At 42.2% G+C, this 15,837-nt stretch overlaps 2 protein-coding genes across 6 annotated transcripts in view; one reads left to right on the top strand and one right to left on the bottom strand.

Moving 5' to 3' along the window:
* Positions 1 to 772, bottom strand: part of E(z) (histone-lysine N-methyltransferase E(z)) — a 69,248-nt gene extending 68,476 nt beyond the window's left edge. The window contains exon 1 of one of the 3 annotated variants that reach the window (XM_050193277.3): positions 680 to 772. The gene's annotated coding sequence lies outside the window, so the exon portion shown is untranslated. The remainder of the gene's footprint in view (positions 1 to 679) is intronic. The other 2 variants (XM_050193278.3, XM_072285923.1) reach the window with 2 other exon arrangements.
* Positions 773 to 850: 78 nt separating this feature from the next.
* Positions 851 to 15,837, top strand: part of ncm (pre-mRNA-splicing factor nucampholin) — a 96,472-nt gene continuing 81,485 nt past the window's right edge. For 2 of the 3 annotated variants that reach the window (XM_050193257.3, XM_050193258.2), the window contains exons 1-3: positions 851 to 1,016; positions 1,807 to 2,099; positions 8,720 to 9,063. In XM_050193257.3, coding sequence (XP_050049214.1) covers positions 1,858 to 2,099; positions 8,720 to 9,063 — 586 coding nt within the window. In that variant the 5' untranslated portion in view covers positions 851 to 1,016; positions 1,807 to 1,857. Of the gene's footprint in view, positions 1,017 to 1,364; positions 1,457 to 1,806; positions 2,100 to 8,719; positions 9,064 to 15,837 lie in introns of those variants that run through there. The other variant, XM_072285916.1, reaches the window with a different exon arrangement.

Genomic DNA, 15,837 nt, shown 5'->3' with positions numbered 1-15,837 from the left:
GCTTTGCTTTAAAAAAAAAAAAAAAAAGTCCCCAGTGTCTACGGCTGCTTTGCCCTTTGCCAGTTTCTACATCTATCCTTGAAACTATACTTCAACACAATAACGTACATAAAATATAACCGATACGAAAGCAAGGGGTTTCACAAAAAAGCGATATAAGTATACGCGTCATAATAAACAGACCGTTCTGAAAGTCTGAAGTGTCAGCATACTCAGCATTCGGGAGCACTGCTATCCGAATGGGCAGGTCGTACTGCACTGCACGCACCAAAACACGGAGTTAATTGTTCAGCGGCAGCAAACGTGAAATTTCAACTGGTATGGTGCATGCATCGACCTCTTCACACTATATATATGTCGACGAATCCAAGCGGACCGGAGTTGGGTTGTAACACCATGCATAAGAAGCATGCTACAAAAGCCTGGTGATATGGGTCGACCGGCTCAGCTGTGGGCACCACGTATACTTCACAAGAGATTGCGGAAAATTAACACATAGCGAACGGCAAAATATTTTTAAATTCGTCGGCTCGCCAGCAAGCCCTTTAAACAATCTGAACAATCAATGATGGTATATTTCATGGCAAAATATAGGACCACCCCACATACATAAGCTAGGAAAGATTCAAAAGGTCAGTATCAAAAAACAGTTATAATGTGCGGTATCGTATGAACTCGCCTTGAACGCTTTCTGGCGATGTCGAAGCGTCAACACAACACAACAACGCGCAGCAGAACACCCCACGAAGAGCACACGGCGCCAAGGCGCCGACACGGCTGACCGCGGCTGGCTATGTCGCTTGTCGGCTAGGTCAACAGAGGGCGCGAACAGCAGTGTACAAAATTCTCGAATTCTGTGGCACGCTCTCGGCTGTTGTCGTTTTGTGCACTGTCTGAAGGTTTCTTTGGATCTGACTATCACACTATACTTGAACGCGGCGTATTGCCGAAATTCAGTTTCAATATTGTTCTTCTATGTAGCGGAGGTCAGCGCGAACTTTATTTGGACATGTGAGGTAACGTTCACTTCAAATCATTCTGTAATACCTTTGTTGCTAGAACTAACCCACCCCTGTTTTGCGCGAGCGCCTGAAACGCTCGATTCGGTCATGTATGGTTGCATTAATGCGCGCCAATTCGCTGAAGTCGTGTAACTACGTGGTGTAAAATGTAGTAATCAGTGCCTTTTTTAATCCTCTTGTTATAATTTCTACAGTGCATTAGCTCTTGCGACGAGCCAAACTTTCGTTTGTGTACGTAAGCTAAGTTGTTTATGGATTTATTTTGGTCACGCCGGACTTTATACTATTGATGCTGATGCCAGACGCATATGAAGGCGCCATTTAGTCGGTCGGCTGTGTGCCGCGAGGCTAGTGAAAGCGGCCCAGCGGACTCGTTTATTATTATTGTTATTATTATTATTATGGAGCCATTTACGGTAGTGGAGCACTCCGTAGTGCGCATGGCATTTTTATTATTATTATTATTATTATTATTATTATTAGACACGATTCTTTCTGCACTTAGGCGCGAGTAATCTTCACACGGAATTTGAGTCTTTACACAATAAATTAGAGGTTCTTGGTGAAATCCGTGAAGAGGCAATCGAGCCCAATTCCACAACAAATCTCACGGTTGAAAAATAATGAGAAGCTGGATCTAGATTTACTTTCCATGTTTATTATTCCATACAACCTTGTTGCAGTAGATTGCCCGTACCTCGCTTCAGCTCTTTTACCGTTATTGCTCATCAAGTTTACACACACACACAAAATTCAGAGCAGCTAATGTGTTATTTCTTTTCAGAGTTGTCTGAACTGTTGAAGGGTCTCCTGTGCACTGTTTGGATCTCTGATAATGGCTGATCAAGGAGAGCAAGCACTGGAACGTAAAGCACCCAGAGATCCAGACTGCCTGCTACTGGGAGACGAGAGCCCTCTGCAAGAGGACGCTACTGGTGAAAAGACATCCGACTCCCAGGATGGGCCAAAGCAGTGGGACTACTTCCCTTGGGATAGATGGTCACGTGAGAGGAGCACAGACTCAAGAGAAAGGAGTGTGGACTCGCGTGACTCAGCCACAAGGGAGAGGGATCTCCGGCAAGTGTTCACAAGCTACCTGGCACTTCTATAAGGAAACATGAGTATTGTATATTTAAAAGTGATTTTTAATTTTGTATATGTGTGTAGTGCACACTAGCCCCACAATGTCTACAATATGCAAAAACCAAGAAGTGACACTGTATATTGCAGCTCTAGAAAAAGACAATGTTCACCCAAGCTGCTCTCATATAGACAGGGAATAAGGTATTTAATAATTATGGCGAAATCAGTGGGATGGGAGAAACCAGTGAAATGAGCTTCAGAGCCTTGTGAAATAGTAAACTGGACATTTGGAAAATGCTGACTTTGCCTCAGTAGCAAAAGTATGTGCCGAACATGGTTCAGTCAGCGTACAATTGTATCTTTTCTGACTTCCAACTTTTTGAAAGAAGTTGCTACAAATAATTGGTGGATGGGATAACTTAGTATTATAGAAACTGACATTTATCTGAATACTAGAAACAGCAGTGTTGTGAAGGAATTGTTGAATTAAGGGAGACATTAAAAATGCAGAGTATATAAAACTCCAATGTAATCAGCTCCAGGAAACACATTTGGCCAAAGCTGAAGACTATCTTACAGTTATGAAAACACAATGCAGGCAAATTCTGCTGCAAGAAATTAAATTACATGCAATCTAACTTCTTTACTAATTACTACCTCCTAATGTTGCAATCAGTAGCTAAAGAAAGCTCACCTACAGTATTTTTAATAACATGAACAGATATAGAGAGAAATTTAAAAATTGTGGCAAACAGCAGTTATGAGCCCCCAACACTGCAATATGCTTTGAAGCTCTCATGTGATCTTGAGAAGAACACATTGTAGGATGCAGTCCACACTGTTCTGGAACCTCAAGTAATGGCACCACATGCAGCCACAAACCTGTCAGTAATGAAACACCTCCTGAAATATGTGCCCACTGGCAGTCATATTCTTTTACCATAGTGGAGTGCAGCTCTGATGATGGTTTTTATTTTCGTATGTGGCCTTACACCTGCTGAGTTGAAGCCTTTTTCTTTGCATCGTTCTGCTCAGTCATGGATGGACATGTCCAACCCATTTCCTAGCTTACAATGGTAGATTGCAGAAGGAGGTATAGATGTAGTAGTAGTTGTAACACTCGGTTTAATGTCGGATAAGTGCTGGAATGATTCTCCACACTACTGTGTAATATTTTATGAGAATCATTCTTAATTCTTGAGAACAGGTAAACATGGTCAGCCCATTTCACAGCTGATATCTGCTGGTCACAGTGAAACTAAATTAGATACTATGTAATGAAAAGTTGGGCTAGTTGCAACTGTGACATTATTAAAATGATTTTTCCAGCACTTAGTGGAAAAGGGAGGAGGAAAGCGAAACAAAGCAGCAAGACAAAAGAACACTCCAGTGTTTCTTCTGTCCAGTTGCTTCCTTTTGCCTTCCTTCCGCTTGTCCACTAAGCGCTCGAAAAATCTTTTTACTAATGAATTAGATTCAGTGATGTGAGGTACTAATGCACTTTTGAAGGTGAAAGGGAATGTGCCTTTAAGATTCGACTTTGAATGCAAGGATTAGGAGGGGCTGTTTCATCTCACCTAGCACTCTGAGCATCTCCTTGCCCACAGCTTGAGAGGCGTGCCACAAAAACGGAACTAATTCTTTTACAGACACAATGGCTATCCCAGGGTTCAGGCAATGCCTGAGCAAGGCAAAGGTGGGGACATAAATAGTAAGGAGAAGAGAGGGTGGGAAAAATTAAGATGAGGTGACTTGCTGGTACATGTTTACAACTTTTTTTCGAGGATTGTTTGTTTCTGAACTCTTTACCTGTCACTTATTATCAGTGAATGCATTCCCACTGAGTGTTCCAAATGGCTTCACCTATAATATTCCACATCTCTTCAGTGTGAGTAAAATCTACATCACAAGTCAAACTTTCATTTTGGCACCTCATTAGGGAAACATCTATTATGCGTCATTTTAAACTGATACATGTGCTGTGCATTTTATTTATTACACCTTTACTCCTAATGTCAAAAATAATGTAATTACAGTGTAGTGCCTAGAACTTCATTGGATGTCAATTGCACAGAAAGAAGTCATCATACCTTGGTGGCTGACAAGAACAAGGCAAAGACATACAAGAAGCCATGAATAATTTGTTTAGCGCAAAACGACAGAGACAAGAAAGACGACAGGACAAGGCGCTACTCTCAACTGACATCATTTTATTGCGTCACTCCTTTATAGACCGCTCAAACCAGAGGAACATGCGCAGTGAGACCCATGCGGTGGAGCCACCAACATCCGATTCCAAGAGCGCACTCATGCGACAGAATCCAAAAAACCAAATTCAGCGCTGTACAAGGTTAAGGAAGGCACACTAATGCACTGTGACCCCAATGACTGAATGAAAAAAGCTTCGGATAACTCTCGGGCGGTGGTGTCACGGCTCTTTTTCAAAATCGTGGTATCACGAAACATGGGTTTGCACTTGCATGTTTTACAATGCTGAGCCAAATGGGAACCGGTGCCTGTTGGTATGGATCGCTCATGTTCTCTAAGGCGCTCGTTAACACAGCGGCCTGACTGCCCTACATACACTTTGCCACATGACAAGGGAATCTTATAAACCACACCGACTCTGCAATCTACAAACTTCACGTGGTTCTTTTCACAATCAGGTTTTTTACTTGTTTTAGAAATACGGCTGCACAACATTGACAGTTTCTGAGGAGCGGAAAACACTACCGGAATTTGATATCTAGTGGCGACATTCTTTAGATTGTGAGCCACTCTGTGGCAATACGGCACAACTTCAGGCCTCTTCTTTTGTATGATGCGGTTACTTTTGTGCCGCTTCCCTTTCAGTTTCTGAAGCAATACCTCCGAGACTGACGTCACCACCACACTTGGGTAACCAGCAGCCTGCAGCCTATTTAACTGAGCAATGAAACTCATTTTCGCAGAGTGATGACAAGATTTCATTAAGGAAGATTCTAAACACATCAAAGCAATGGCGTGTTTCACAGTCTTTGAGTGCGCAGACGCGTAAGGTAAAAGTTCCTTACGTGCACGTGGCGAATACATCCAACAGGCGTGGCCTGTTTGTAAGGAAAGCTGCAAATCTAAAAACTGGAGTTTTCCGTCCCTAGATAGCTCATGTGTGAAAGTTAATCCTTTGCCATTGTCATTGAACAGAGTTAAAATATCAGCTACCGTCACGGAGCAGTCATTGTTAGTCTGTTTCATCACAACAAGAAAATCGTCAACATATCTAAAAATTTGAACTGAGTCATTGTTTAAGGCACTCTTAAGAGCGCGGTCGACAAACGATAAAAAGATATTACAAAGAGCAGGCGCCACACATGAACCAATACACACACCATTTTTCTGGATAAAAAGGTTGTTTTCGAACCGGATAAAAGTTGCACTTAAATAAAATTCAAGAAGGGACATGAAACTTCCCGAAGACAACCCGGTCACATTGCGAAAATCTACCTCGCCACTTTCTTCGATGCACGTCATCACACTGCGAAATAGCTCATCATGCGGTATTGAATAGTAAAGATCTTCGACGTCAACAGAAAAAATGTCAGCTACTGAATGGTTGCCTTCCAGAAAGGAAACAACATCGAAAGAATCCTTTATGGCATAAGGATCGTCAATAGTTAAATGCTTCAATTGTTTTTGCAAAAAGCGGCTAACCAAAACCTGCCAACAGTTGTTTTCACTGACTATTGTACGGAAAGGCACATCCTGTTTGTGCGTTTTTGCAGTGAAAAAAACCTCTAGAGCAAGTACCTTACATTGTTTTACATTTTTCACAATCTTGGTGAGGCCCATATTTTCCAACAAAGAAATGGCTTTGCGTTTTACCTTCTGAGCTTTCTCATTTGCCAGAATGAAGTTCTTGTTGACAGCCTCAATGGCTTTTTTGTTGAAGACAGCAGACGGAGCTATCACAAAACCGCCCTCTTTGTCACTGAGTAACAGCCGAAGTTCATTGTCTCTAAAGAAAGATACTGTCCTTTTGATCACAGCTGTCGAAGGTGGTGCTCTCCCGGTGACGGTCCTACGAAGGCAGTCCACCCCATCGAGGAGGCACCGCTCCTGGTCCTCTAGTTCTGCTTTCCTTGCGATACGCCTGTTCAAAGCCAGTAGCTCATGTGCAGGAATTCTTGGTTCCGTGCTATACTTCGGCCCATTCTTTAACAATGCAGCAACTTCGTCAGGAAGCCTGGCGTCACCGAGTACCTGGAAACCAGCGGTGACAGGTTGCGTTTGTTCCTTTCTGCGCGGGAGTCTGGACCGGAGGAGTAGCAGCAGCTGTGTCCACCAGAATTCTGTAGTCTGAGTTGATAGACGTCTGTAGAGACGAAACTTCTTCTCAGCCACAATAGGCGCATCGCGCGAGTAGCAGACAGCTCTCAACCAGTCGTACAGAAGGCGTACCTGCCGCCAAATTTCAGAACGAAGAATCCTTTTTTCTGTTGACGTCGAAGATCTTTACTATTCAATACCGCATGATGAGCTATTTCGCAGTGTGATGACGTGCATCGAAGAAAGTGGCGAGGTAGATTTTCGCAATGTGACCGGGTTGTCTTCGGAAAGTTTCATGTCCCTTCTTGAATTTTATTTAAGTGCAACTTTTATCCGGTTCGAAAACAACCTTTTTATCCAGAAAAATGGTGTGTGTATTGGTTCATGTGTGGCGCCTGCTCTTTGTAATATCTTTTTATCGTTTGTCGACCGCGCTCTTAAGAGTGCCTTAAACAATGACTCAGTTCAAATTTTTAGATATGTTGACGATTTTCTTGTTGTGATGAAACAGACTAACAATGACTGCTCCGTGACGGTAGCTGATATTTTAACTCTGTTCAATGACAATGGCAAAGGATTAACTTTCACACATGAGCTATCTAGGGACGGAAAACTCCAGTTTTTAGATTTGCAGCTTTCCTTACAAACAGGCCACGCCTGTTGGATGTATTCGCCACGTGCACGTAAGGAACTTTTACCTTACGCGTCTGCGCACTCAAAGACTGTGAAACGCGCCATTGCTTTGATGTGTTTAGAATCTTCCTTAATGAAATCTTGTCATCACTCTGCGAAAATGAGTTTCATTGCTCAGTTAAATAGGCTGCAGGCTGCTGGTTACCCAAGTGTGGTGGTGACGTCAGTCTCGGAGGTATTGCTTCAGAAACTGAAAGGGAAGCGGCACAAAAGTAACCGCATCATACAAAAGAAGAGGCCTGAAGTTGTGCCGTATTGCCACAGAGTGGCTCACAATCTAAAGAATGTCGCCACTAGATATCAAATTCCGGTAGTGTTTTCCGCTCCTCAGAAACTGTCAATGTTGTGCAGCCGTATTTCTAAAACAAGTAAAAAACCTGATTGTGAAAAGAACCACGTGAAGTTTGTAGATTGCAGAGTCGGTGTGGTTTATAAGATTCCCTTGTCATGTGGCAAAGTGTATGTAGGGCAGTCAGGCCGCTGTGTTAACGAGCGCCTTAGAGAACATGAGCGATCCATACCAACAGGCACCGGTTCCCATTTGGCTCAGCATTGTAAAACATGCAAGTGCAAACCCATGTTTCGTGATACCACGATTTTGAAAAAGAGCCGTGACACCACCGCCCGAGAGTTATCCGAAGCTTTTTTCATTCAGTCATTGGGGTCACAGTGCATTAGTGTGCCTTCCTTAACCTTGTACAGCGCTGAATTTGGTTTTTTGGATTCTGTCGCATGAGTGCGCTCTTGGAATCGGATGTTGGTGGCTCCACCGCATGGGTCTCACTGCGCATGTTCCTCTGGTTTGAGCGGTCTATAAAGGAGTGACGCAATAAAATGATGTCAGTTGAGAGTAGCGCCTTGTCCTGTCGTCTTTCTTGTCTCTGTCGTTTTGCGCTAAACAAATTATTCATGGATTCGCACCAACTAGCCCGCCAACGCATTGTGCTGACATACAAGAAGACATGACACTCGCTGTGTGTCGTGTTTTTCACTTTTCTTGTGTGTTTTCGCCTTGTCCTTGTCAGTGCACTGCTTCACCACCAAGGTATGATGATTAATCACCAACTCGCCGAACTTTCCACATTAAAGAAAGAAGTCACTTTGCTATTTTTAATGGAGGGAAGATTACATTTAATTTGTTGTTTTCTGTTTCTTTCTGCATGTGGAACTTTAGCATCTGGCTTATTATCCACCCACTGCAGGACTTTCTCATTGCTACTCTCCCCTTTTTTTTCCCATAAACAACACATTGGTGATAGGTTCATTGTGTAACTCAATTGTGCAGATTCTGTTGCTTTAAGTAGCTAAGACATCAAGAGTGCAAACAGCTTTGATACCTGGCTTGACCAGCTGTCTTTCATAGGGAGTAAAATTCAGAAATTTGTGCATGTGTATTATATTTATTTTAATGTGTATTATAGACCTGAAGTGACCAAAGTTGGTGGTGGTAGGCCCTGACAGGATGCACTATCTTCATATTAATAAATAAATTCTAGAAACCTCCACTTTAGCATCCTGCACAGCCCCAGATGTCACTTTGAGGCATACATTAAACTTGTGGTGTTAACTGATGGTGACAACTGTATGCAATATCATGTGGTTATGGGTCTGCACAGGTATGCTGAAGAACGGAAACGTGACCGTGAGCGTGGCCGACGCGAGGAGGTCATCCTATATCGTCACAGAGACTCTGAAAGCTCTCAGAGTGATAGTACTGAAGAGGAGGAGGCAGAAAGCTCAAATGAAAGCAAAGTGAAGGCTCCCACATCCACTGCTGTGAATGAAAGTGCTCAAAACAAAAGAACTTTCTCACAGGAGGCCGCTCCTGTATCACAGAGCCATGCTGAGAGGACTGAGCATGGTACAGCATTGACAAAGCACACCCATCAAAGGGCAGCCAAAACTTCCAAGAGTCCACCAACCAGCAAGGAAGCTGCAAAGCGAATGGAACTTGCCAAAGGTGAAGCCTTGGGCTGTCTTTCAAATAATAGGGAAAGGGGGGGTAACAATAGGACCGGTATTGCATCTTTGTACTTGCATGTTCTATCTCCGTTGGAGTTTGCTTAACTGTGCAATAATAATTTTTTTTGAAGCTTTGGACGACGTATAAACCTATATGGCTCTGCTGTGCTCTTCATTCATGGCTGTGTTAGTGTTGGATTTTGGTACGTCATGTCATTTAGAGAGTAATAGGAAAAAATTGGAAATATAGTCAGCCATTAAGTGCTGTTATAAGAGAACCCATTTATGTTGCTCGCCACTTCAGCAGCCTTGAACAATAAAGCTGATCTGCTGGTTTCAACTTAACAACAAAAGGCTATCCAAGCAATGTATTCATGCCAGCAGTGTGCTGTACTTGTTAACCATTCTTGTTGTCACCCTTACCACTTAATTCTGTGTAACAGTTTCAGGCTTCACAGAGCTGTTGAGAGTTAGTCATCTTGTAAGTAGGTGGATCCAAATGAGGCAGTGCAGACAGGTATAAATGCTTATTGTACATGAACCACTTGCTTGTTTAAGTGTAAGCACAGATGTCATTTGAAGTTGGCACTTGTTGGTAAGCTTTTTAAGGCACTACGACTGGTGGAAATACTTTCCTACTTTGTCGAAAAGTAATAAAATTAACTGCTTTCACTACACTCAATTCACTACACATTACATAGTATAGTGAGTTTGCGTGGTATTTCTCCTTCTTTTCTCACTTTTTTAATATTTATTATATTGAGGATGAAGTGCTCCTCTTGGTGGAGATAATCCCATCGGTGTTAGTGAAAGTGTGCGTCTTTGGCTATCTACCTGCAGACTACACTTTATGCTTATCTTTAATTGCGTAACGTGCCATGTTCTGCCAATGAACATGGTATGGGTAAAAACCACTGCCAAAGTCCCTCCCCGAGTGTCATCTGAATGGAAATGAGGGAGGGATTTAAGCAAGAAAACCATTTATACATAGCAATGTAACACTGAATGTGTCGTTCATACTTATAGGGCAAGTGGAACTTTACGAAAGTTGCTGTGGCATGAGTAGCATCCTTCATGTGGCTCTAATTTCAAGGCATGTAATCTATAGTTGAATCAATGGCAGTTTTCTAGGGGCAGTAATTTTTTTAATTAATGTTTATTTTTCATGTGTGGCCTTGCTCTTGAAACTCTGCACTATTCTTTGAAGCCAATTTTGTATTCGTTTTGGTTTGAAAGCAAAAAGGTAGCGCACTGTTTGTTTGCAGATTACATCGGCAAGAACTATTAAAGCTCCAGAGCGCTTTGGAACAAAAGCAACGAGATGCAATTGACTTGATAAGGGCGTACCAACATTGCAGTGACATGCGCACACACACACACATCTCACAATAAATTAGAATAATACCTGTGTGCTTGGTTGAATCTAGATAGTGTTTCTCAACTGCAAACATTGCGTTAAGTGCATAAATCGTGCATAAAAATTGTTCGTGTAAGTTGCATTACTCAGCGAAACTGCAGGCTCATGAGTGAACAATACACAGCCTGCAGTAAAGCTGACAGTTTTACGCTAAACCTATGATGTCATGTATATTTTTGCATGTGTGTTATACATAGTGGAAGTTTGGAAGGCGGTGTTGGACAGTTTTGCTTTGTGTCCACGGGGATTTAGAGGATGCGTTGCACATATGAAAGCATCTCCTCTTGCAGACTTTTTATGATCTTGGCCAAACCACTTGCACACTACCATTGTGTCATAACCAATACGTAGTGCTGAAAATGGGCCAACAGCTGTACCTGATCACATCATTCCACTCACAAAATTAGTATATCCTTAAGCCTGAAAGGTACGCTACCAATCTGGGCTGACCTAATATTGCTTTTTAGCACCTTTAATAATCTTGCATTATCATCGGGGTTATATAACTGAAAAGGAAATTTCTTATTTTTACAGTACAGTGGTCAAATTTTTTTTTTACTTGGAAGTTCATAACCTACATTGAGCAACAAGTAGTTGAGAACACAACTGTACTAGGCTTTACCTGCTATTTTTTGTAATGTGGAATGCTTTCTTTAAAACCTATTATATCTTGGTCTCCTCCCTTGCTCACAGTGACGGTATGCAGCCAAGGAGACATTAGCACCATGAAAATGTCAAAATATTTTTATTAATTGCCGTGAATGTGCTATTTATCTTATTAATTGATGTCCTTTAACAACATGTTGCAGTTGCAAAATATAAGATGAGCAGTAGTGAAGTCGCGTCTACTTAGTGGAAATCGTAGGACATGCACCACTTTAGGGCATAGAGTTTCCTACAAAATTACTAGAGGGAACTCTGGCGCTGCAGTCGTTGTCCTACCATGGGAATGATGGGAAGTACATGGATTTGTCTGATCTTCGTGCTTGTGGATTCAAACGTTCTTGTGGCTTTGTATATTACGCTGTATAAATCTTATTGTCGTACATTTCAGCGCAATCTGTATTCTTCGAAGTGCAGAAGACGCTGAGAACGCGTACAATTGCTATTAATTGCAATGATTGAGCTTGTCCAGGTGGCCAAATCGAAACGCGCCAAGCGTCTCAAGGCACTGGCATGCCCGCGATAAATTCATAAGGGCGCTACATTCGCTTGCCGATACATGCGTCCGTGGCCTAATGGTTTCAATATCAGGCTTCTGTGCTAAAGTCCCTGTATTCGAATCCTGCCATCGGGCAATTTTAATGATGTATATTTAATTATTTATTACGCAATACACTGTTGAAAATGACGAGTTTACAAAGTCACAAAGCTGTTTGAAGCCAAAAAGGACGAAGTTTAGGCAAATCCATGTACTTCCCATAATTCCCATGCTGAGACAACCGCTCCCATTGCAGCTCCCGTAGACACTAGCGCCAGAGTTCCCTCTAGTAATTTTTGTAGGAAACGCTATGCTTTAGGGATATGCATCTTTAAAGGGCCCCTCACCAGGCCCCATAGCAAATTGTGGTTAAATGCTGGAAGTTATGTGTCCTCTAGGTAGCATTCTGCCGGAAAAATTTTTCAAATTGGCTCATTAATAGCCGAGATAGAAATATTTCAGTGCCGTGAACCCATGATTTCAGGAGGCAGGCACCACTGCCAAGACACTCTCCACTTGCCCTGGCTAGTCTCCGCAAGCGAAACTCCTTCCATGTGTTCTCCCATACCAGAGCTCGAGAATCGCGTGACACATACGTCACTGGCCCCACCTTCAGTTTTTTTCTCTCTCCTTGCCTTCTTTTTTTTTTTTTTTTCTTGGTTCTTTTCCCCACCTCTTCCGGCGCTGCGCAGTTTCGCTGGCGACATTGCGTGTGAGCTGTTGTGATGTCTTGTTTTGCACAGCGCACGATTTTGCACCCTGTGCACATGGACACATGACTAGTGGTATAATTCAGTGCTACACGAATACTGAGGCAGAGCAAGTGGATCGCAGAGCATGATCACGTGCTAGAACACGATAGAAAATGGCATAGTTTCGGTACCTGCGCACGTAACTGCATGACCGTGGAAACAATCAGACGAAGCGGAAGAACATCTCTCTTGCTTCAGTGTGAAGTAAAACAAAAAACATGCAGACGTTCCGTTTGTTTGTTTTATTATTTCTCTAAACTTCAATTCGTCAATTCAAGCAATAGATCACACAAATAACAGATTTTGCCTCGAATAATTCTCAAAGTCACGTTTTACCATGAGCAACGTCACACTGTGGGCATGATTATGTAGGTGCAGGGATGTGACTACGTCACCGTCCAGCTTGGAACGTGGTCGCCGAGAGGAAAAGGGAAAATGTCGTTCGGATTGAAATTTCAGACCTTTCCGCAGTGCATAGCGTTGCAATTCTTTGTAAATACGATCGTTAGCGCGCATTGTATGCTTTGCGCTTGTCAGTTCAAAATGGCCAGACCTGGTGAAGGGCCCTTTGAAGTGTGCTGTGAAAAATAAATTGCCAATCCAGTTCACAATTTCACACAAGTGGTTCCGTAGTAGTTCACTACAATCTTAAAGGGACAGACAACCGCTCAGAACGTGAATCGAGATAACCCCGCTGGTGGAATGATTGTCTATCGTAGTCGCTAAAACGAGCCATGCTTTTCTCATTACACGTGGATTTATATTTTTCATTAATCACTAAAAGTTGCGAAAAATGACTTTTGGCACCCCACACGGCAAAAATATGAACCTGCATAAGAGGTGCACCACGTCACCTTCTACTAGTGTATGCGGTTCCTGGTCTTTTTATTAGTATTTAAATGCAGTATACTTTTTATTATTACAAGTTTTTCCCGACTTACAATGTGCAGATAAGCCTTTGTTTGTAGTGAGCAGAAAAGTGGCGCTGCCTTCGTTTTTGACGAGTTGCCTTGGCTCGTCTATCAACAGAACGATGACGACGGGGGCCAGCCAGCCATGATGTAGGCGTGTATTTGGAGAAAAATGCGGTACAAATATAAGAAATGTCTGTACAACAATGCAGACTTATTGTACCAGCTTTTTATTTTCAAAAGTGGTTGAAATGGTCAGAATGTAGGTGTTTAACCACAGTTACATTCACTCCTGTGAAAGCAGAACAATGGGCGGCTTTCACAATTTGCAAAGTGGGCTATCGACATTGCTCTCACTTATCAGCATGTTTGAAGGAAGGGCTCTTACTTTTCAGGGCTGCTCAGGTCGAAAAATTCTACTTACTAAATATCCACGCGCTTTCGGAAGTAACTGCTACAGATGTAAACACTACTGAGGGTGAGGTTTGCATTGCGCTATAGAAAACTGAGCCCTAAAAAATCGGTCATCAGTCCCTTTAACTGAAACGTCAATGCATTCTTCAGCAGATTTTAGGAGCCGATATCTCAAAGTTCATATACTAGATTTAAGATTTCTGCATAACAGACATGACTTCAGTACTGCTCTGCTTGAATTTCGCAGTTTCTACATGTCTCCCAAGGTGAATAATAAAAAAATTAATTGGCACATATGTAATTATTCTTCAAACGGGTATAGCCGATATTTTTATTGCCATTAAGAGGAAAAAATGGAGCCGGGCAGGTCATGTAATGTGTAGGTTAGATAACTGGTGGACCATTAGAGTTATAGAATGGGCGCAAAGACAAGGGAACTGCAGTCGAAGACGGCAGAAGGCTAGATGGGACAATGAAATTAGGAAATTCACGGGCGCTAGTTGGAATGGGTTGGCGCAGCACAGGGGTAATTGGAGATCGCAGGGAGAGGCCTTCGTCCTGAAATACATAAGATAGGCTGCTGCTGCTGCTGCTGATGATGATGATGTAATAAGGTAAATTTTAGGTAATTGGTGAAGTTGAATTTTTTTTTGCTGACATCTGCCTAGCCATGCAGTCTACCTGGGAAAATGACAGGGGCCTAGATATAAAACTGAGTGTTCCACATCAGAAAATATGGCTAGTATATATTTCTTATGTTGTCTATCTTGTACTTATATTCCGAAATGATAGCCTGCTATGTTACATTCTATTGTATCAAGTTCTACTGTGGGCTTTGCATTGAGTTTATCATGCTTAAATCTGAATTTTGAGGTATCAAACTCAGTGAATCAAAAATGATGTGTCAAGCTTTGTGAAATTGAAAAGGTTCAACCTAATAAGGGTTTTGTCACCTGCACGTGCCTTCATCATCATGGGATGATTGAAGGGCAGGTGCATATAGGAACAAAAATCTGCAAAGGTGAAAGGGTAAACCTAGATAACAAACAAGGAAGGTGGTCATGGAGCATAGTCATTGACTTCAGGCACTTGCTTGTTAATACTTGGTGCTATTATGCACTTAATGTGTCCCAGCCATTTCACTGAATGAATCATTTGTGCACTTTGAACTCTGCTCTTTACCATCTGTTTACTTTCTCATATTCCCACGCTTTTCCATGTTTACAAGTGATCTTTGCTACCTGTAGGTCTTTTCAGAGGTGTTTCTCTTGTTACTATCCCTCACGTAACAGGATCTGGTGAATGCTGGAAATATATATGTACTTTTGTGTGCAGAAGTTAGATACTGCAGTTGTAAATTTGCCTGTTGTGCGTTTGTGAAATTTTATCAACTCTCCTGTTTCGATGGATGTGGGCTTCTCTGTTTGTGCATATGTGGTTTTAGTGAAGGTTTATGTGGTGTTTGGATGATGTGTAGGAATATGGTGGCTGAGTGCAGGTTTGCAAGCGGTTGTGAATACCACATGAATACTCCTAATTTTCAAATACCCTGTTTTTTGCTGTATAAGTGCTCTTTACTTGGTGTAAATTGACTCCATGATTTCCTTTCACTTTCTACATTCACATGAAATGCTGCTACATTATATACTGAAATGTTGTGTACTGTATTGAGTGTGCTCTTCCTGCCTGCAATTAGCTTAGGGCTCACTTGGTAATTTAGAGTGCTACAAAGAGTGGTTTTCAGAAATATTATACTGGTTGTACAGGTGGGGACAAAATTTTGTGGGATCTGCGAGCATATGCCAAGCTGTGCATTCTCTTACCCTTTGACAAATGAAGCACCTGGTATTGCATATTGCAGGCACATGAGCACAACAAGATGTGCATGCATAGTGCCATGTCTCAACACCAGGCACTTGCATCGTTGGAGGGCGCAAGAGTGCAGTTTTGGCAGGTGCTCGCAGACCCACAAAATTTTCTACCTGCCTGTGCATGCTTTTGTGCATGTTGTTGTAGGTCTTACGTATGGATAAGCATATTCACTGTGCAAATTCTTTTTATGAAGCAACTCTTCATT

Source organism: Dermacentor andersoni, chromosome 1 (genome assembly GCF_023375885.2).
Source record: "Dermacentor andersoni chromosome 1, qqDerAnde1_hic_scaffold, whole genome shotgun sequence".
NCBI classification, from domain to species: Eukaryota; Metazoa; Arthropoda; class Arachnida; order Ixodida; family Ixodidae; genus Dermacentor; species Dermacentor andersoni.
Note: the sequence above shows the minus strand (reverse complement) of the source record. Positions and strands in the feature narration are given on the sequence as shown.